Here is a 22,955-nt window from a genome sequence, read left to right as displayed (position 1 = left end):
TTCCCGAAGGACTCAGGGCGGTTTACAGGGCAAATTAAAACAGTGCAATGTACAAATTAAAATAAAATAAAATTAATAGCCCCCAAACAGTTTAAAATTTAAAATTTTATATTAAATAATATAATAATTGTGAAAGTGTAAACTTCTGGTCCCGGTGACTGACCCGGATTGGATCTTGTAATATTTATATGTAATCTACCTCCGCTGTCTCAGACAGACCCCAGCCATGTTTAAGTCGCAATCTGGACTTCTGTATTGCATTAATTTTAGCAAACCTATTTTAAAAACGCCTTTTATCCAGTGGAGCTGTCCAAGTGACAAGATGTTTGAATACCCAAACAACGTCAAATGTTTCTTTCTTTTTGAGTTGCAGTGTTTTCTTGGATCTTCATCTTTCTTCGTGCAACCTTTGAAAGTCCTATGTGTACACTTTTGAGAGCAAGCAACAGAATTTCATTTTTAATGTGTGCCCATGTGCCCACAGTAAAAAAAATGACAATAAAGGTTATATTATCTTATCTTAGCTTCATTTCTATCTTCTAAAGAGTTAACTTAGATTCAAGGTGCTGGTAATGACCTATAAAGCTCTAAATGGCTTGGGTCCGGATTATCTAAGGGAACACCTGCTGCCGGCATCAACTTCCCATCGTCCTGTGCGCTCCCACAGGGAGGGCCTTCTCAGGGTGCCGGCGGTTAAGGAGTGCCGGCGGGTGATCCCCAGGGGGAGGGCGTTCTCTGTGGGCGCGCCTGCCCTTTGGAATGACTTACCGGTGGAACTTCGGACCGCCCCCGATCTGCGTTCATTTCGCCGGGACCTGAAAACCTGTTTTTTTGATCCATCAGGCCTGGACTGAAGGGGTTTTAGCTTTTAATATTGTTTTAATGGTTGGGCTTAATTAATGTAATCTATTTTAATTTTATACTATTTTTATATTGTATTTTAGGCTGCCCTGTAAACCGCCCTGAGTCCTTCGGGAATAGGGTGGTATAAAAATTTAATTAAATAAATAAATAAATAAATAAACTTACATAGTTGAATGGATTTTACTTGCTTCTCCCATCATTCCATTTCCCTAGTCTAGCAGAGATAAAAGTAGGTACAGCTTAGGATGTTAACAGTTGAATAGACAGACTGCCTCCAAAACATTTGCTATTAAAATCGCTGGTAGTGCCTGTACGTATTCTTGCAAAAAAGATAATACATGTACACAGAGTTTAGCCCTCTTCACCTTCCAGTCTTCCTTTAAGACTTAGGTTCCAGCAAGTTTTACAACATAATCTCAAATAGTCTAGTCATGTTCACGCAAGACATAACAACAACAACAAAACAACAACAACAACAATATTGGAAGGGATCTTGGAGGTCATCTAGTTCAACCCCCTGCTCAGGCAGGAAACCTTATATCTTTTCAGACATTTGCTGCAATCAAGCAGCTATATTTATGTTATCTTAAACTGTAACTAATAATACTAGAGTGAGAATTGGTGAGTTCCCAGAAGGCTGGAGGACAACAAATGTCTTAGTCTTCAAAAACGGAAGGAGGATGATCTATTCTAGGAAAATACAGAATTGTCAGTTGACATTGTACTCGGGCAAAGCCCTTGAACAGATGATTAAACAGTGTGTTTGTGTGCTTAGGAATGCAAGAGTTAACAAAAGCCAGCATGGGTTTGTCACAACAAGTTAGGCCAGGCATACCTTATCTCCTGGAGTCTAACCACCTTAATTGTACAGAATATAGTGTACCTTGACCTTAGCAAAGCTTTCTACAAAATCTCTCATTGTATCCATACAGGCTACAGGTTGCAACTGAGACTGACTGAATGACTGTATTCAGAAAGTATTTTTTATTTATTTATTTTTTATTTATTTATTTATTTTAATTCCATTTATATATCCCGCCCTTCTCCGTAGACTCAGGGCGGCTTACAAGCTTAGCAGTAGCCTTCATTCTATGTATATGCCTGCTTATTAGGGCTTTCACACACACACCCCAAGCGGACCTTGGAAAATGGAGGTTATGTTATGTGCACTTTCATCGTTAAAAGGCAGCTTACATTCGTTGTAACTTTTTTTCTGTATTTTTCCACGATTTTTCTTTTTTGTTTTTTAAATACTTTTGTGGCTGTAAGCTCGTTGGCTAGGGGATTCTGGGAGTTGAAGTTCACACATCTTAAAGTCGCCAAGCTTGGGGAACACTGATCAGAATTTTAATCCTGTGATTTTTGTGATGATCTTCTCTCAGCTTTAGTATTTATCCAGTCGGAACCTGCTTAGCTTCCAAGCCCCGACAAGGTCAGCCAGGAGCTACAGGCTTACACACGTGCGCGCCTTCTTTTAACTCAGGGAGGGGTCTTCAAACTTGGCCCTTTGGTGACTTGTGGACTTCAACTCCCAGAATTCCTCAGCCAGCGTGCCTGGCTGAGGAATTCTGGGAGTTGAAGTCCACAAGTCACCAAAGGGCCAAGTTTGAAGACCCCCTGTTTTAACTAGTCGACCTTCTTCTCCCCCAGAGACCCGTGTTCGGGGCAGCGGAGTGTCTTCCGAGCCGCGACCACTAGGGGGCTCTGCGCCGAGAAAAGCAGCGATTCCCCCCCTCCCTCTCCGCTCTCTCGCCTCCTCTCGCTTCCTTTGTTCCGAAGCTTCCATCCCCGACTACATCCGGTCTCTGCAGCTGGTCGGCCACCATATTGGGGTTGCTCGTCGCCCGTCAGGCCTCGGCGCCACTTCTCCTTGCGGTCGCCCGAAGAGGCGACTGCCCGGGGCCCGGATCCCGCTCCGATTGGCCAGGCTTCGATCCCTGATCAGGCGGAGGAGATCGCGAGCGAGGGTTGGTCTTCTACGGGGTCCCAGAGGCGCTCCCCTACCCCACCCCACCCCACCCCGAAGCCACAGGGCACGGGGTGGGTGGCCGGGTGGGGAGGTCAGGGCGCGGGGCGGGAGTCGAGGCGGGCCGGCAGAGTTAGAGGCTTCTTGGGCTCGGAGGCCCGGCGGGACTGGAGGCGGCAGCGCAAGCCAGAAGACTGGACAGCCATTTGCCTGAAATGGTATAAAGGCAGAGAGGTCTTCAAACTCGGCCCTTTTAGGACTTGTGGACTTCAACTCCCAGAATTCCTCAGCCAGCGTGCCTGGCTGAGGAATTCTGGGAGTTGAAGTCCACAAGTCATAAAAGGGCCGAGTTTGAAGACCCCTGGTATAAAGTTTCCTGCCTGAGCAGGGGGTTGGACTAGATGACCTCCAAGGTCCCTTCCAAATTATTATTATTATTATTATTATTATTATTATTATTATTATTATTATTATTATTATTATTATTATTATTATTATTATTATTATTATTTTATTATTATTATTATTATTATTATTATGAGATCCCGCCGCCCCTCGAGATCCCTGCCCGGCTGGCGACCCACAACAAGGGGGAGAAGAGGGGTGGGTGGCTCTACCCAGGGGGAACCGCCGGGGAGAGGGGGGAGGGAGAAGAGGGGAGGCTCGGGTGGCCGGCTGCCTCTCCCCTGGGTGGGCTGGCCGCTTTTGTGCCGCCACCATCACTTCCGGCTTTTGGAGGCTCCTCGCCGTCTCTTCCTCCCCCAGCGCGGGGTAGGTGGGCCGCCGGGGGGGCGGGCGGGCGATGAGTCATACTAACCGGGGCGATCATCGCCGGCCTCGGGTTTCCCTTCGGTGGTGGTGGTGGTGGTTCCACAAAACGAAAAGGGTCAGCCTTGCAAAAGCAACGTTAGGCTTGCTCCCCCACGGTACGCGGAGGAGCCGCTTGGCATCTGGAAAGGCCGGCATTCCGCGACCGTCTCTACCTTATTGATGGGTTGGACTACAGTTCCCAGATTGCGCAGGCAAGCACTGTTTGGGGCGGGGGGGTGGTGGCTGGGTTAGCTGAGCTACCGGTATGATGTGAGTCCCCAGAAGGGAGCCAAGCTGGGGAAAGCCGCCCTGAGCTGGCCCGGAGTAGAAACCGCTCGATCAAGGCAGAACTAGAGAACGGGAGTGGTAAGATGCTGAGAGATCAAAGCAATGCAGAAATTGCAAAGGAAGGCAATACTGTCAGCGCTCATTTAGGAAGCAATCATAGAAGCATCTTGCAGTAGTGAGCTAATCCATACGTACCTTATTTTGCTTACATTGAGGGGATTGAAGCTGAGCAAAAAAAAGCTGACCCAGAGTTGCCTGCTGGAGAGTTTTGTTGCAGGAATAATCGCAGGAAGGGGGAAATGTTTAGGCATTTAGAAAGGGAAAAACATTTATCTTCCCAACAATTGTTGTTGTTAGCTGCGAAGTCGTGTCCGACCCATCGCGACCCTATGGACAACGTTCCTCCAGGCCTTCCTGTCTTCTACCATCTTCTGGAGTCCATTTAAGCTCACGCCTACTGCTTCAGTGACTCCATCCAGCCACCTCATTCTCTGTCGTCCCATTCTTCTCTTGCCCTCGATCTTTCCCAGCATTAGGCTCTTCTCCAGTGAGTCCTTCCTTCTCATTAGGTGGCCAAAGTATTTGAGTTTTAGCTTCAGGATCTGGCCTTCTAAAGAGCAGTCAGGATTGATCTCCTCTAGGACTGACCAGTTTGATCGCCTTGCAGTCCAAGGGACTCGCAGGAGTCTTCTCCAGCACCATAGTTCAACAATATAGGTGGGAAAAGTGCCTTGAATAGTAACTTGAGTACAAAAGTGTATATTCGACCCAAGTTCAGATTATTCCCAACCTCTTTCCTACAATAGAAGTTTAGAAGTGGCTGTAATGGAAATGGAGAGAATAAAATTCTAGTAGAGATGTGCAAGAATGAGGAGTAGGTGCAGTCTTGAGTGAATGTCATATAATTCTAAACAGCAATAAAAGAATTGAGGAACAATAAGCAGTAAAACTAGATATCCACAGCAGGATTTCACATAGGAAATGAGAGTGGGTGTTCTGCGTTATTGACTGATGAATGGTAATTATTGTATATCGCAAATGTAAGATGGTTTTGTGCCTAAATCCATGCAATGATACTGTAATTACCAGACACCTTTTGCCTAACTGGAATAGGCAAGCCAACTTTATTTTTGCTCTTTCATGTTGTGCTAAATTGAGAGATTAAAAACTCCCTTCATTTTGCTCATGTGTTGGTAACTTCATCCATATGTTTATTTAGTTTTGTTGGCAACATAAGGGAAATAGGTTACCAATGCCTTTTTCCAGGATTTTTTTTTTAAATATATTTCTCAGTATAGTTTCCTGTCCTGTATTTTCTCCCATCCAAGTCTAGGAAGGTCTGACTTTCATTAATCTTTTGAGAAATCCGAAGAAGAGCTTGGTGCTGCCATCTGCTTGAGAATTACAGGAATTGGTCATCGTCGACATATTTTTATTACTTTGTTGTAGGACAGGGGTCTTCAAACTTGGCCCTTTTATGACTTGTGGACTTCAACTCCCAGAATTCCTCAGCCAGCATGCCTGGCTGAGGAATTCTGGGAGTTGAAGTCCACAAGTCATAAAAGGGCCAGGTTTGAAGACCCCTGTTGTAGGGCCTCTCAGAATAACAGAGTTGGAAGGGACTTTGGAGGTCTTCTAGTCCAACCCCTTGCTCAAGCAGGAAACCCTATACCATTTCAGACAAATAGTTGTCCAGTCTTTTCTTAAAAACCTCCAGTGTGGAGCCCCACAACTTCCAAAGGCAAGACATTCCACTTGTTCTAACAGTTAGATCTAACTCTCAGAAAATTTGTTATTTCTAGGTTGGTTCTTTCCTTGATAAGTTTCCATTCGCTGCTTCTTGTTCTGCCTTCAGATGCTTTGGCGAATAGGTTGAGCCCCTCTTTGTGTGACAGCCCCTTAGATATTGGAACACTGCTATCATGTCCTTCTTCTCATTAAACTAGACATACCCAATTCCTGCAACTATTCTTCATTTGTTTAGCCTCCAGTCTTTTCAGTGTTTCCCTTGAAGTACATTGAGCATATCTTACATTTTCTTTTGTAATTGTTCTATCATTCTACTGATCATCATATTCACGCTACGTTTTGGGTGCCTACAAGGGTTTAGTAATCAACATTTTCACCTGTGTTGCTAGTCACAGAAAGAGACCAGGGTTTTGTAACTGCCAGTTGGGACATCAGTTCAGCAGTCATTGGTGTTCAGTTAGTTTGTGGGTACAGCATTAACAGACAGCCACTCTGCTGACAATCATGACTTGCCGGTTGCAGCCCAGTCATGCCCTATGCTTGTGGGGCGTATCCCCAACTGAGCTGTGTGGTTTTTGAGGCATCGTTCCATAGTATGGTGTTGTCTGCTTTTGCAGTTGAATCAAAAGGGTGTGAGTTCCTCTTCATGTTGAAGCTTGATTAATTTTTCTGCTAGGTTTCACGGCTGCATTAGCGGCTAGGGCATTGGGGGTTAACTGACTTTCTCTTTTGCAGGGTGAGGCCTTAGCAAGTGAGATCATGGAGGAAAATGGTGATGATGTGGCTTCCCTGGGTAAGGATCTCTTCTATATCACTGTATTATTATTTTCACATTGAATGCTAAGATCTGTTTAAAAATTGTTACAACCCTGAAAATTGTGACACCCCTCCCTGTGATCAGATTACCCCTTCCTTTGGAAAAAAAAGTAAGAACTAGACACTGATGCAGTGAGCATAGCTGAGTGTAGCATTCACTGTGCTGTGACTGGGTCTTCTTTTTATGGATTCTTTGGGCTCTTTAAATTAAGAAGGAGCATATTCTCTTGTCATTCTGTAACGTACCCCAAAAATTGGGGACTGGAAAATACGTCTGGGAGGGAAAAAAAATTCTGTGGCAATTGTATTTTGAATAAGTTATGAAATATTTAATAACAAACTGAATATGAGCCAGCAGTAAGATGTGGCTGCAAAATTAGCAAAGATAGGCTGCTTCAATAGGAGTATACAAGAATTTGGGACGGAAGGTCTACCAGGAGCTGAAAATATGAAGTCTGGTGTTGCCTCCTTCTCCAGATAACTTTGACTTAATTATGTTAGTTATAAGTCAGATCTGGAGAAATATTTTAGTAGGCTTTCAAGATTCTGCTACTTTATTAGCAGTGAAGATGTTTCAAGAGAATTAAGATGTTTTTGTTTCCTGAATAAGCCAGCTCAAAGGGTTAGAACAGAAGTAAAAAATCCACTATTGCATTGGGTTGGTTGGATCCATTTTAAATATTATGTACGCTTCGGGGCAATCCAGTATAAGAATAATTAAGTATTTGGATAAACTAAACGCATGAAAGATGTCTTAGGGATGTGGGGGGAGAAAAGACTCCTCAAGGAAGAAAAAGCCATATGAACAGATTGTTGTGCAATCTGTTTTAACGTTCTTAAAGATCCCATCGGCCTCTGCATCTGCACAAGATTAATACTGTTCCAGAATTACAGTTTTTGGATACTCTGTAAGGGCCCATTGGATGTCTTAGACCAGATTTATACTAAGCTAGGCACTTTTCAGGGGTCAGTTTTTTGTTCTACTAAGATTGCTGCCTTCGTCAGGAAAAGTAACCCTGATCTGGGAAATGATTGTTTTGTTGAGAATTTTGCACAGAGCTATAATTAAGAACAACAACAAAAAAAAACCCCAGATGTCATACCCTTAAAATTTCTAGATAGTTGGGCAATTGCTTGCCATTATATATTGATCCCTGTGGTTCATGTTGTGTCAGCATTCAGATAACATTGCCATCCCTAGTTGTAGTAGAGGTTATGCTTGCTTGACATTGAGAGCAAGGCAGGTTGCTTGTGTATGTGTTTTCAAGGAACTATGTTCGTCCAGAGGTTGCATAATTAGTGATTGCACTGAGCTTCCCATCATTTATGGTTCTGAGGTAATAACCTGATGGTTCTGAGGTAACAATCTGATGGTTCTGAGGTAATATTCTATTTCCAGCACCCTTTGCTTGGGCCCTGGGTTTTGAGTGCACAGTTTCTTGCCCCAAATTTATCACTTCTGTTGATTTCTGGCTCTGATCCCATTCTTTGATTATGCAGGTATGACCTTTCCGTCTTGCTTTGCCTTGGCCATTAGTTGGCTGGAGTAGAGCCTGAGAATATTGTTTCAAGGACAGCAAAGATGGCCATTGCTGTAGAAATCTGAGTCTTTTCTGTTGTGTCTAGGACTCTTGAGTTATCTTTTGTAAACAAAACACAGTCTGAATTTAGAAATCTGGGTGGCTTGGGAAACTGAACTGAACCAATTTTTTTATAGACTTACACACTATATTGGGAAAAATTGAAAGGAGCACGCTAGAATGTTGTCACCTTGATTCAGTTTGTCAAAACCTGGCCAACTTGTTGAAGTAGTTTCAAGAGTGAATGCACAAAGCTATTAACCTGCTTAAGTATAAAATCTGATGGGAATGCTTAGGCTTTTGGCTGTTCTAAAGGGGAATCTCAACAATGTGGAAGGAGTAAAATAGCCTGTTTTCAAGATGAAAAGGCCAGGAAGATTCCTCTTGGTTTGATCCCTGCTCCTTGGCTACTATGGTACCCATCTTCCACATCCCTGCCAGATTTTTGCCATGCCTGCAGCAGTTAATTCTTCCAATTCAGAGATGAAGTATCCTTTTGGATTCGTAGGGGTCACCCTTTTGGGAAGCCCAGGGCTATAGGAGTTGGGTTGCTGATGCCAGACAGGTAGAGTGTAGCATGCAGCTGAGAAGGGCAAGGAATTTCCATTTTTCTAGGTTTTGGACTATTCATTGAATTTTAGATTGTACCCTATTGTTTCTGTATTTCTTGCCTCAAAAGTAGTGGGAATGTCCAAAACAATTTTTGGCTCTTGCAGGTAGTTATGATATAGGGGTGTAGATAGGGAAGGGGGGAGACAAGTAAAACTGGCTAAAAGATCATTTGAGGCTCCAGGGCCTCAGTTTCCCCACCCTGGCTCTGATGCGTTTGCCTCAGCAAACTCAAATTATATTGCATTCTTTCCTTCCCTCCCGGGCCCGAAGTTGAATATTTTCCCAGCAAAGAAAATAATAAAACAGAGGTATTTGAGAGAGTAACAGAGTGAGCGCCTGTTACTCGTCCCAGCTTCTGCCAACCTAGCGGTTCGAAAGCACGTAAAAATGTAAGTAGAAAAATAGGGACCACTACGGTGGGAAGGTAACAGCGTTCCGTGCGCCTTTGGCGTCTAGTCATGCCGGCCACATGACCACGGAGACGTCCTCGGACAAGCGCTGGCTCTTCGGCTTTGAAACGGAGATGAGCACCGGCCCCTAGAGTCGGAAACGACTAGCACGCATGTGCGGGGGAACCTTTACCTTTACCTTTATTTGAGAGAAGAAAAAAGGATTATGTCCTTATTGCTAACATTTTAAAAGTAACTCATTGAAGGGATAAGTCTTTATAAGTAGGTAAGTGGAAAACAGCTCCTCTGGCATCCATTTCAGAGAGAGCGGCAATTAAAGAATCACACCGAGAAGGATGCTTTTTTTAAGGCAGGCCCTGTGGTGGTGGTGGTGATGATCATGGCTTTTTCATTTTGATCCCTTTTATTCTTTTCAACCCCTTGGCGTTCTTATCCCTGGATGCTAATTGGGAACGAAGATGTACCTCCCGTTCCCCCCCCCCTTTCCGGGCAAGTGAGATTTATCACAGTGTTTTGGCTGAAGCTCCAACTGGTTGCTTTTTAGCTTTGCTCCAAGAGGGGAAATTGTAGATCTTATAGTCTTGAGGAAGTTCAGACTAAAACATAGGAGCTACTGGCTATAGAGAGGGACGTGTCTTTTTTTTATTATCTAATATTTTCCTGTAGTGTATTTTTCAGCTTTATTTAAGCCCTGATCCTTTTTTTGTGCCGTCTTGACAATGGGCTAAACACAGTGAAGGTAGCAGCTAAGGAGGGGGACAGAGGAAAATGGGTTTACAGGTAGTTTTTGAATTACAATCACAATTAGGACTAGAATTTTGGTCGCTAAGCCATGTGGCCATTAAGCGAGTCATCATGAGACTGAACCTGATTTTACCACTATTTTTATTTATTTATCCTGGCCATTGAGTAAAATCATTGCACCTCTTAAGCCAGGGGTCTTCAAACTTGGCCCTTTTATGACTTACAGACTTCAACTCCCAGAATTCCTCAGCCAATGTGCCTGGCTGAGGAATTCTGGGAGTTGAAGTCCACAAGTCATAAAAGGGCCAGGTTTGAAGACCCCTGTCTTAAGCAAATCACGTAGCCAGTAAGTGAGCCATGGTGTCATTAAGCAAATTCACCTTCCTCAATTGACCTCGCTTGTCAGACACCTGCTGGAGGGACTGTGTGATGCTGTGCACCATGGTCAATGGGAGCCAATTGCCAAGTGCCCAAATTGCAGTTGTGTAACTGAAGGGATGATGTGACAGTTGTAACTTTGAATACAGATTGTAAGTCACTTTTTCCAAGGCTGTCGAACTGTTGTAAAAACAAATGATCAAGTCAAGGGCTACTTGTAGAAAGATTGTCTGTAGAGAAGGCAGATAGGCCCATAGAAGTTTTTTTAAAAAAAGAAAACTAGGATATTTATGTCAATTGTTTATGGCACATAGATGACTTACAAGGAAAATGAAACCTACATAGCCTTGGTGGAGCAGTGGGCTGATGCCTCCTTAAGTAACACCAGCTGCCTGCAATTAGTGCAGGTTCGAGTCCCACCAGGCTCAAGGTTGGCTCAGCCTTCCATCCTTCCGAGGTAGGTAAAATGAGGACCCAGATTGTTGGGGGCAATAAGCTGACTTTGTAATAATGCTGCTTGGGGTGTGTGTGTGAAAGCCCTAATAAGCAGGCATATACATAGAATGAAGGCTACTGCTAAGTTTGTAAGCCGCCCTGAGTCTTCGGAGAAGGGCGGGATATAAATGGAATTAAAATAAAAAATAAATAAAATAAATAATATTGCCCTATCTGTATTTCGGGGCTAGCATGCAGGGTAGTTTCAATCTAGCTTCAGAATCTGTTTTTCATCTTTTTTTTTTAAGCCAAAGTTTCCAATTCTCGTGGTTAATGGGTACAGAAATGCACTCCTCTTGCAGTGAAGGCATCTCAAAATGACTGCCTCTAATTTTGTCTGTTTTTCTTTTCTCCTTGAGCGGCCTACATTTCAACAGATGGCAGCTACACAGGTGAGTAATTGTTGTTTTGCATGCCAATCCATGAAACTAAATCAGCCATGTCTATAAATCTGTTCTGAAACCTTGTGATTGGAATACGTTATGCAACAGTGACATATTTTCTTAAAGTATATTTTTGGTCAGGGGCTAGGCTAGTGAAGGTTAAGGAGGGATGGAACTTTAAAACTGCTTCACAAACATTACGCTAGACACGCGCATTGCACTATTGTCACCTCTTGTGGTTTTTTTTTCTTCATATGCAAGACCCCTGAGTCATTTTCTTGAGGTCACCTTGTGGGAACAAAGATGCGAGATGCGTGTCTCTCGTAACATTTGTGTGAGTGTGTCAGTGGGGGGAATTTGCCAGCAAAACTATAGAGTGCATTGTGCAGAGTGTCCCATCTGTCTCTGTCTGCACTCTATCATTGGGAGCTTCTTTGTTGCACCCTTCCCGCTAGCACTCCTTTTATTGCGCCCAAATCAGTTGAAACATTTCCTGCTACCATTGTAAAATTCCCTGCTGCCAATAGCACCGTGTCATCTCTGGAGCACACCATGTTGTCTGATACCCTTCCAGAGACCGTGCCCATGCCGAATCACGGCACACTGACGGCTTCCTCGCAGGGCTCTTCCTCTGCCACTAAATCAAGGCGCCAGCCTGTTTGGACTGACGAGGAGACCCGGGCCTTCATCCAGGTGTGGGGTGATGACGCGGTGCAGAGTGCCCTGGCATCAAACTATCGCACAGTTGCACAGTTCCAGTGGATAGCGGATGAAATGCGAGCCCGGGGTTACAACAGGGATTGGGAGCAATGCCGCGAACGTGCAAAGGTCCTTCGACGGGGATTCAAAGAGATAGTGGATGGGAACAGCAACGCTGGCCACGGACGCCGCGTGTGGCCTTATTACGAAGAACTTAATCGATTTCTTTGCATCAAGCAAAATCTGGTCGTTCCACGGCTTTCAGGGAGTAACCCGAGGCCTCCTGTGGACCGCCGGCGTCGCGAGCACAGAGAAGCGCAAGACGCCTCCTATGAGCCATCCTCAGTGGGCAAGAACGACAAAGGGACTTTTGAAGAGCCAGACGGGGACTGTCTGTTGTTGCCCGAACCACCAGGATCTCAGCAGAGCGAAGCCAACATGGAAAACCAAGTGGCATCTCCAGCAGCAAATTCTGATATTTCCATGGATGGTAGTGTTGGTCCCGGCACTCCCACCGATCCTTTGCCATCCAATGACTCAGTTACTGGTGAGTTTTGCTTGGATTTGCTGTGTGTCTTTAAGCGGGTTTTGTATAATGTGTTGTTTCAGCCCTCTGGATTTCTATAAGCGCCTCCTTTTCAGTTAGTTTGGATACAAAAGCAGGTGACTTAATGTCGTATTTGAAATGTCATCAGATGTCAGAATTCCTAAGAGAGACTTTGAGTAGAACTGCCTCATCCAGGGCAGCAGGGTGCGCATTCTCTGCCTAACTCTTCCTCCTACAGATAACAGAACATGATTGCACTAAGCAAATGTTTCTATACAGCGGCATAATTTCAATAATACTTCTGAGTTCCTGTTTCTCGCTCTTTCTTTCACATGAACAGGGCAACCTTGGTATAAAACCCGGATTTCTTAGGACAAGGGATATTCTTTGATGAGTATACCCGCTGACACTGATGTTTGCCTCCCCCAGTGCCCCTTCTTTTTTTAAAAAAAAATTAAATTCTCTTTTTTTTAATCTTTGTTCCCGCAGCGCCGAATCTGCGCCCTCGGCCCTTGACCGCTGCGGAGAGGATGCGGAATCTTCGTTGCCGGCAAAGAAAGAGAAGGGGGGATACTTTGAAAGAGCTGATGGAAGTCACCTCCCAAGCTACCAGTGAACTTGTCCGGACATTGTCCGACCTCACACATAAAGAAGTGGCTTCTTTTGAACGCGCTTACAAGGAGGATCTCGCCGCCCGGAAGGACGAGATGGAGCAAAGCGCTGAGGACATTGGAAGGCTTGTAAGCGCTTTGGAATCAAGCGATCAAACTCTGAAGGAGCAGCTAAGCAGCCAAACCAGTGTACTGCAGGGCATCTTGGAAGTTATGAAAGACATTCGGGGTAGAACGTCATACAGTCCTCCGTATCAATCACAGTATTATGATTTCCCGGGCCCTAGCATGATTCACACAAGTGGTACTTCCTCAAATGGCCAAGAGATGCCATGTCCCTCCCCTTCCAGCCTTCCATTTCCTTCCCAGCAATCTGCCACCAGCAATGGAGATGTCTCTCCCAGGAAGCGGATGAAATGAAGCCATCAGGCAGAACAGCACTGCTGATTTAGCGTCCTGGTGGAAACCAGTTCTCCAGTTCTTTGTTCCTGTTAGGACACATATATTGCTTTCCTTACTGCCTTTCTTCTTGCATAGTTAGAACATGTTCTCATCCCCTTACGTGTGTCTCCCCACAACGTTAAGGTTGTGGAAACAGCCGCCAGCAAATGTACATCTAGATTTATTATCACTGTTTTTTTAGCGTACCTATGTTAGTTTTCCTACCATCCTGTTTCCAAAGGAATGCAGTGTTTGATGTACAAGTATAATTTTTTTTAAAAAAAAATACACACTTAAAACACATTACCAGGTACCTGTAAGGAGGTAATCTTTGAAAAGTAATAAAACTGCACTGTTGTTCCAAGTTGTTCAACATGTGTTTAATGGTAAGAGTTTTCTGGCTTTTTAGGGTTGCTAGGCCGGATCAAATTGGTGTGCCGAATTCAGCTTTCTTTCAAAAACGGCTACCCAATTTCCACAGAAAGCTTCATATGACAAATGATGGTGAACTTTTTGGGCTCGATGTGTCAAAAATTAAGAAAATGCCTAACTCTGCTGGTGGTTCACCCACATACACATGGACAAAAGAGAAACAATTCTTTACATAACCATTTTTTTTAAAAAAAGGGCAGTACAATCATATATTATGTACGGGTAGTTTCTGACTTACAACCATTCATTTGGCAACCTTTCGAAATTATGACACTGAAAAAGGGGAAACCAGTCCTCACACTTAAAACCGTTGCAGCATCCCCAAGGACACATGATCGAAATTTGGGTGCTTGGCGACTAGCATGCATTTATAGCAGGGGTCTTCAAACTTGGCCCTTTTATGACTTTTGGACTTCAACTCCCAGAATTCCTCAGCCAGGCACGCTGGCTGAGGAATTCTGAGAATTGAAGTCCATAAGTCATAAAAGGGCCAAGTTTGAAGACCCCTGATTTATAGCAGTAGCACTTATATACTGACCCATAGTGTTTCACAGCACACACTCTGGGCGGTTTACAGAGTCAATATATTTCCCCCAACAAACTGGGTTCTCATTTTACCCACCTCACAAGGATAGAAGGCCGAGTCAACCTTGAGCTGGTGAGGATCAAACTCCAGGCTGTGGGCAGAGTTTGCCTGCAATGATGCATTCTAACCGCTCAGAATGCAGTGGCTCCTTTATGACAGTTGCAGCATTCCAGGATCATGTGATCACCGTTTGCAATCTTCCCAACTGGCTTCTGAAAAGACAATGGGGGAAGCCAGATTTTCTTTAACAACCTCACGATTCACTTGACAACTGGTGATTTGCTTAACAACCACTGCAAAAAAGTTTGTAAGATTGGGTGAGACACATTTAACCACTGCCTTAATAACAAATTCTAGTCTTAATTGTGATTGCAAGTTGAGAACTATATTACATAAAGAAACAATAAATAATTACAAAAATAAAACCCAGTAAGTAAAATAATGAAAAAACCTAAAATAGACAACAATATGCACCCTGATAATTGGGCTTAGAATAGTGCACTAAAAATTATTTCTGTTAGTAATTTTGATTGGAAGTGAAAAAGTATCAAACACACATTTAATTTGATTAACATCACTTAATGACATTTGTTGCTGAGTAAATAAGTCTAAAATTGAAGGTAGATATTTTGTGCAGTGCAAATCCAAGCAAGCAGCACTAACTTCATGTCATTCAGTTTTTTTGTTTTAATGTTTAATGAGTACAGTAAAGCCATTGCTAGATTTTTAAGAGCATTGAAAGTTTCCAGTATTCCAAGCATTCAAAATGTCTTGTTTGTAGTGGCAATTTTTATTCCTGCAGATGATTTCCCCAGATCCTCAAGTTAAGACCTCAGGTTGACACACACCTATGTCCAAACGCTAACCTGGAATTCTGCTAACTGCAGCTCTAGTCATTCAATTCGTAGCCATTGAAAATCATTTAATTCCATCATATTGTAGATTACTTCATCCTGAAATTTAATTATTTTAATTGTCTGTTCTAAACTTCTGAATTGATTAAATCTTCCTCCAAAACTGATCAATTATTGAATATAAAATGTGCAGGTACTTATATGCAAAGATTTCAATTCATTTTGCATAAGCCAATCTAACCTTGAAATGTTATTCATTCATCGAAAATACAGGTTTTAGTTTCCTACATCACATTTGAAAATTTGAAATTTAGTTTTTTTTTCATGTATCCAAATATAACATCAGTACTTTTGCCAAAGCCTTGTAACTAAGTTCATTTCATTCACATGAACCGAGAGGTCTGTAAAAACATCCATGTGCTGAGCCATGTACAGTCTGAGCTGATGAAACTCTTCAATTTTTTATTCTCAACATTTAACTTAATTTCTTCATAGCGCTGCACAAATCTTCTGAGGACTTTTCCTCAACTCAACCACCTCGTTGTGCATCAGCAGTCTGCTGTAAGTTGATTCAACTTCCTGCAATAGTGCAGAAAATTCAACTTACGAAAGGATTAAGCAGCTATAAAATTGGCTATTTTTGTTGTCATTACATCATGTAGTTCTGTGACTCCTGCCTTGGCACACAACACCTGGGGGATAGTGCAGTGAAATGACACATCTGGCTGTCCAAAATCTTCCGTAAACAGTTTCACGGATCCATCCTTTTTTCCCCACCGTATTGGGTTGCCCCATCTGTCATCACAGAAACAGCTTGAGACATAACAAAGCTTAGGTCATGGAGTGTTTTTACAACATTGCTTATTTTGTTCCCTGATACATTTATTAGTACTGTTCCTAGCTTTATCAACTCTTCTCTCATTGTCTGAGCATTTGAAAATTTAGCCAACGAACTGACATCAGTAGTTTCATTAAAAGAAATTAAAAAAAATATTTATAATTAAGCCTTTTAATTGATGCTCTTTGGAGGTCATTGTCTTTTCTCTGTCTTTAATAGTATTTCTGCTAACTGGTAAATCAGAAATATGCTTAATAACATCACCTTTATTTTGCACATCTTAAAAAACAATTTTAGAAGAGTTTCTTTAATAAATTTTCCTTCACTGAGGGTCTTCTCATGCTGAGCTACAGAAGGAACAATGCTGAAACTTGCTGGTGTTAAATTAGTAGGACATCTTAAGAACTTAAGAAACTTGATTTGATTGACACTCTTTGAGGTGTAGCTGCTGAGAAAATATCTCTTCCTTTTTTTCCTTGTTTCCAAAAGCCAACGATGATTTGTTTCGAAATGTCTTTTTGCCTTCCGTGACACAATAAGCAGAATGACTTGCCATTTCAGCCAATAGTGCCATACTTCTCAATCCATTCATTTTGAAAGCTTCAACCATTTCCTTTTTCACTCCATAATGATTATATTTTGAGGGTTCCCCCATAACAGGGCTAGGACATGAAAGAAATAAAAGTTTAATATTACAAGTTATGGATTTCATAGGAAATGAGAAATATTATCGTGATCAAAACTCTTGACACTTGGCATTTAGCTTTGTCAAGGATGCAAACTTGTTCTATGAAAGATTTTCCTTTTGTCTTCCAAAGAAGCAAAGCAGGAAAACTTACAAATGACTGTGATTGTGCTCCATCAAAATCAGCCTCCCAAAAAATTATTTTCAGGCTATAACGACTTAGAATGTGTTTTTTAACTTTGTGCTCTTTCATACTGATTATTTTAGATGGATCTGTATGTTGTTTGTCTAAAAAGCTAAACAAAGAATATTTGTGATGTGGGGATGGGGTATCTGTTGTTTTTGGAAAGAGGAAGTTGACATGTCAAAAGATAACATTTCTTTTTTTCCCCTTGGCTATTCCTTTTTCAGTCTCATATGTTTTGTAAGATCAGTCTGGTCTTCTTTCCCTGTGTTGGGGTACTTACATCCCAAGAATTAAAAAAAAAGAATTTTAAAAAATTGTATTTTTCAGTTAACCATATAACTCTTAAGGAAAGAATGTTAAAACTTCTGTGATATACAGTGCATATTGAGTTGTTGCAGATTATCTGTTTCTCTAAAAGTAACAGATAGAGCATAGCTGAAAGGACTCTGCCTTAAATCTCTTTCATGTCATTCTGCCTGGTTTAGGGAATGTCAGTCATTTAGGTATGGTCATCTCACTTTCCATTAAACATTTAAAAGCACAGTGGTTTGTAAACAGCTTGTAAAGAGAACAAGTGCCTTGGCTCACATCTCTGAAGTATTCATTCATGTTTGAAATGATTAGTTCAAAAGTGCAGGTAGTCCTTAACTTATGACCACAGTGAGGCCCAAAATTTCCACTGCTAACTGAGACAGTGTGCTTATCAGATGGTTGCAAAAGGTGACCCTGGGACACTGCAACCATCATAAATATCGGGCAGTTGCAAGTGTCCAAATCTTGATCACATGACTGTGAGGATGCTGCAGCAGTAGTAAGTTTGAAAAATGATCATAAGTCACTTTTCAGTGCCATTGTAAGTTAGGTCACTAAATGAATGGTTGTAAGTCAAGGACTACCTGTATTCATTGTTCTTTGAAATGATACAGTACTTTGGGAAATAAACATTCTTTCGCAGCCCCAGGTACCTCTCAGGAAAAAAAAATGCCTTTGTAAGGCAGCCCCAGGTTGCAAGAGGCCTTCACTCCGGAATCTTTGAAAAATAACTGCTGCATTGGCCTGCAGCCTCTGAAAAGTACTGGAAAGGATACGTGTTTTTTGGAAGTTCCAGAGGCCACTTGAGAGCCTCGGGTGGGACTTCCCAAAGGTCCGAAGGCTAAGAGCACCCCACGTTCCCGTGTAGCTTCTGCAGCCTCAGAAAACAGGGAAAATGAGGCGTGCTGGCATGCCACTGAAAATAACATGGCTCATCACCCGTGACATGCATGTCAGTTTCACCATCACTGGCACATAGGAGGCGTTGCAGAGGTCAATCATTAAAAACATACCACAGTGCAAAATCAAATTGCATTTTAGGCACATGTTCTTTGCTTCATGCTTTTATTGCCCTTGAATGATGAGGTTTATTTATTTATTTATTTATTTATTTTATTACATTTATATACCGCCCTTTCCCGGAGGACTCAGGGCAGTTTACAGGGTAATTAAAAACCAAAGATACAAAAGTTAAAACCAAGTTTAAAAAAGATTAAATTTATCCCTGTATAAATAAAACCCCAATTAAAATGATTGCAGTGATGGGAATTCTGCCATGTATCGCTGGAGGTGACAAAATGCTATTTCAATGTTTTAAAGTGAAACAAAACTGAGGCGCTCCCACCCCCCTCCGGCCAGGTTGCTGAGAAGGGTAATGTTTTCTCCTTGATGGACTAATTTGCAGTAGAAAAACAGCCTGGTTCAGATCTGATTCAGGCCCTGCCATCTGAAGTGATAGTCTCTTATAGAACTGTGCCTCCTCTTGTCCCAAAGATACGTTTTCACGAGGCGACTAGACTTTCTTGTATTTCTTTGAAGATGTTTGGCCTCTCATCCAAGAAGCAATGATCAAACTGGAGACCACCAAGGGTCTCAGCACTTTAAAAACTAACCAAAGGAAAGTGGTTTATGAATTCACTTCATTAGGGGGCAGAGAGTAAAAATGGCTAGGAATTTCCCAGGAATACTGCACTGGATGAATTGAATGGCAATCTGTAAAAGTGTATGTGATGGGGAAAACCTGCTGTAAGTGTTTAAGACATTACTGGAGCCTGCACTGTTTCTCCTACTAAAGATTAAGATAAACTACCTCTGTAGAAACAGTTACGTAGAAAGTGAGTCGCTAATCGGTTGACTGCTTCCTCAAAATTCAGTCTAAATGTGTCCGGACAAGCTTTCCTGTTGGGGTCTGCATTGCCTCCATCTACACCTGGCATTCCAGCTGTGGGAGTGGCCTGAGATGAGGATGGGTGGGTGGGACCATGATCTGCAAACAAAGTTCTTTTATTGCTTGTCAGCTTCCTTGTAAGCTGTCTTGTGGGTCCTTAACAAATGTTTTTGCATGGACTTTTCTGCCCATTCCGCAACCTTATGCCGTACATAATGTGAACTGTAAATATAAATACAGGTAGTCCTCAACTTATGACCACAGTTGAGCCCAAAATTTTCGTTGCTAAGTGAAACAGTTGTTAAGTGAGCTTTGCCCCACTTTGCGACCTTTCATGGCATGTTAAGTGGATCACAGCCGTTGTTAAGTTAATAACACGATTGTTAAGTGAATCTGGCTCCCCCCACTGACTTTGCTTGTCAAAAGGTGATCACGTCACCCCAGGACATTGCAATCGTCATAAATATGAGCCGCCAAGCGTCCAAATTTTGATCACGTGACCAAGGGGATGGGCAATGGTCGCAAGGGTGAAAAGCAGTCATAAGTCCTTTTTTCCCAGTGCCGTTGTAACTTTGAACAGTCATTAAAGAAATGGTTGTTAAGGACTACCTGTAATTTTTAAAATGTGTACACTGATCAATTCCCAGCAACCTGGGTGGTTTATAGTTATTAAAACATTTTAAAACAAAGAACAATACTAGAACAACACAAAACAAAAGGATAGTGGCAAGAAAATAAGGGAACAGAAAGGAAGGGGGGGTGTTAGTCGTTCTCTTCAAAGGTCTGGACCAGGGATAGGCAACCTTGGCTCTTTTATGACTTGTGTACTTCAACTCCAAAGCTCCTGAAGGCAGGACAAGAAGCAACAGATGGAAACTAACCAAAGAGAGAAGCAACCTAGAACTAAGGAGAAATTTCCTGACAGTAAGAACAATTAGTGGAACAACCTGCTTCCAGAAGCTGTGAATGCTCCAACACTGGAAGTTTTTAAGAAGAGACTGGACAGCCATTTGTCTGAAATGGTAAAGGGTTTCCTGCCTGAGCAGGGGGATGGACTAGATGACCTCAAAGGTCCCTTCCAACTCTTTTATTGTTATTGTTAAGTTAAAGATACACAAAATATCTCCATCTGATATGACTCCCTAAACATATCCCTTGAGTTCCTTTAATTCATGCTTCTCATTTATATGTGTATGCTACATATGGAGGGAGTATATAAAATATTTATTTATTTTATTTATTTTTATTACATTTATATCCCGCCCTTCTCCGAAGACTCAGGGCGGCTTACAAGCTTAGCAGTAGCCTTCATTCTATGTATATGCCTGCTTGTTAGGGCTTTCACACACACCCCAAGCGGCATTATTACAAAGTCAGCTTATTGCCCCCAACAATCTGGGTCCTCATTTTACCTACCTCGGAAGGATGGAAGGCTGAGTCAACCTTGAGCCTGGTGGGACTCGAACCTGCACTAATTGCAGGCAGCTGGTGTTACTTAAGGAGGCATCAGCCCACTGCTCCACCAAAGCTATGGGAAGACCACTCATGTAGAGCAGTTTTTTCATCTTGCTGTCTGGGAAATTTTTGAGTGTAGAAATTCCAAGGTGTCTTGACAACAACCTCACTGGAAAAAGTGGATCTATTGTGAAACATGCTAATCTAATATCAGAATACATTTTAAATACAATTGCTGGAATGTGGTTTTGTGGTTTCTGCTTAGGAATTAAAATGAAAGCAGTTTGATGGATGAAATTTGGCCAGTAAACCTTCAGCCTTCCAAGTTGCAATGAGAATTGCTGGGTGGAATATAGCATTGCAAAACTACAGCCTGTTTGGTATAGTGGTTAAGGTGCCAGCCTAGAAACCAAAAGACTGTTGAATTCTAGTCTGCCTTAGGCATAAAAGCCAGCTAGGTGAATTTTGGCCCAGTAACTCTCCTTCTGTCCAACCCAGGGGTGTCAAACTCAATTTCATTGAGGGCCGCATCAGCATTGCGGTTGCCCTCAGGGGGCCGGGTGGGTATGGCCAGGGTGGGCGTGGCCTACTGGGTGGGCGTGGCTAGAGTGCGTATGGCCTACTGGGTGGGCATGGCCAGCTCTACATCGTTCGCATCAAGGGTGCCTATGGGGGCCTGGGCAGGAGTGGGACAGATCTGAGAGTCTCTGGCAGAAGGAGGGTCTCTGGGCCAGGGCCAAGGCAGTGGGGGCCGTTCCCTCACTGTTTCCAGGATGGCTTCATGGGCCGCATGAAACCACTTTGCGGGCCGGATCCGGGCCCCGGGCCTTGTGTTTGACATGTCTGGTCCAACCCATTAACAAGGTTGTTGTCAGTGGTGGGATTCAAATATGTGAACAACCGGTTCTCTGTGTGGATGCCGCTTCCGGAAGTCCATTCTGAGCCTGGGCAACAAAAAACTAGCTACCGGCTCTGTCGAAGTGGTGTGAACTGGCTGAATCCCACCGCTGGGGAAAACAGTAGGAAGAAGTATTAGGTATATTCACCAACTTAAGTTACAATAAAAATGATAACGTTGGGATAAAAATGTAAAAATAAAACTACAGAGAAATCTTAAGCTTCAACAAATAAAGAATTATTATAATGGAGGAGTTATTTAAGTATCTAAACAATGTCGTGCTTCTTGAGCGTAAAGGGTATTCTATTAGAATAGCTAAATGGCCTTTAGTCAGTTGGTCAGGCAGGAAATCAGTTGAAATATTTAAATTTTGTGTTTATAAATAAAGGCACAGTACTCATATACTGAAGCTGAAGCTCAAATACTTTGACCAGCAAATGAGAAGAAAGGATTTATTGGAAAAGACTCTGATGTTGGGTAAGACTGAAGGCAAAAGGAGAACGGGATGGCAGAGGAGGTGGTGGTTAGGGTCATTTTGACCCAATGGGCACAGAGTTGTGAAGAGTCAGACACCATTTAGTCACTGAACAAGAAGTCACATTTTCCTATTAAATGCATTGCAAATATATTCCTTGCTTGATTCATTGTGAAAGAGGGAAATACAGAAGTGATCAGAAATCAGTATGATCAGAGTTGGAGAAGGTACGTAAGTGGCTATATTCAGAACAAAGGGCAGGTTATAAATAGGAAGCCTGTGGGAGTTTTGTGCAAATAAGCATGCTGCCTCGAATTAAAGATTTCTATTGGAATCTGTGGAAGCCAGTAGAAGAGAATATATCTATAGTTCAGGGCTGAATAGTGGATTTTTTTGCAGTTCTCTCAACATCTTCATCAATGACTTAGATGAGGGAATTGAAGGGGAACACATCAAATTTGCAGATGACACCAAACGGGCAGGAGTAGCCAACACCCCAGAAGACAGGATCCAAAAAGATCTTGACAAACTTGAACAATGGGCCCTATCCAACAAAATGAGTTTCAATGTGGAGAAAAGCAAAGTCTTACATTTAGGCAGGAAAAATCAAAAGTACAAGTATAGATTAGGCGAGACCTGGCTTAAAAACAGTAACTGTGAGAGGGACCTTGGAGTCCTAGGCCATAGTAGTCACTTGACTATGAGCCAGCAGTGTGCAGCCGCCGCCAAAAAAGCTAATACAATCCTGGATTGTATAAACAAGAGGCATAGAATCAAGATCATGCAAAATATTAGTACTGGTTTACAAAACCCTAGTAAGACCATGCCTGGAATACTGCAGCCAATTTTGGTCACCGTATCAAAAAAAAAGTTGTTGAGAGTTTGGAAAAAATTCAGAGAAGAGCAACTAAGATGATTAAAGGCCCGGAAACTAAAACATACGAAGAACGGC

General features: G+C 42.5%; 1 protein-coding gene across 1 annotated transcript; it reads left to right on the top strand.

Annotated features, from left to right (window-relative positions):
- Positions 1–2,668: 2,668 nt before the first annotated feature.
- LOC308662625 (uncharacterized protein) lies at positions 2,669–17,355 on the top strand. Its single transcript, XM_081318672.1, has 5 exons — positions 2,669–2,831; positions 6,413–6,470; positions 11,072–11,104; positions 11,670–12,341; positions 12,831–17,355. The coding sequence occupies exons 2-5, from the start codon at positions 6,437–6,439 to the stop codon at positions 13,370–13,372; spliced, it is 1,281 nt and encodes a 426-aa protein (XP_081174798.1). The 5' UTR covers positions 2,669–2,831; positions 6,413–6,436; the 3' UTR covers positions 13,373–17,355.
- The last annotated feature ends 5,600 nt before the right edge of the window (positions 17,356–22,955 follow it).

The sequence above is a fragment of the Vipera berus genome (genome assembly GCF_964194415.1).
Source record: "Vipera berus genome assembly, chromosome: 2".
Classification (NCBI taxonomy): domain Eukaryota; kingdom Metazoa; phylum Chordata; class Lepidosauria; order Squamata; family Viperidae; genus Vipera; species Vipera berus.
The sequence above is the reverse complement of the archived record's forward strand: the minus strand, read 5'-3'. Positions and strand labels throughout refer to the sequence as shown.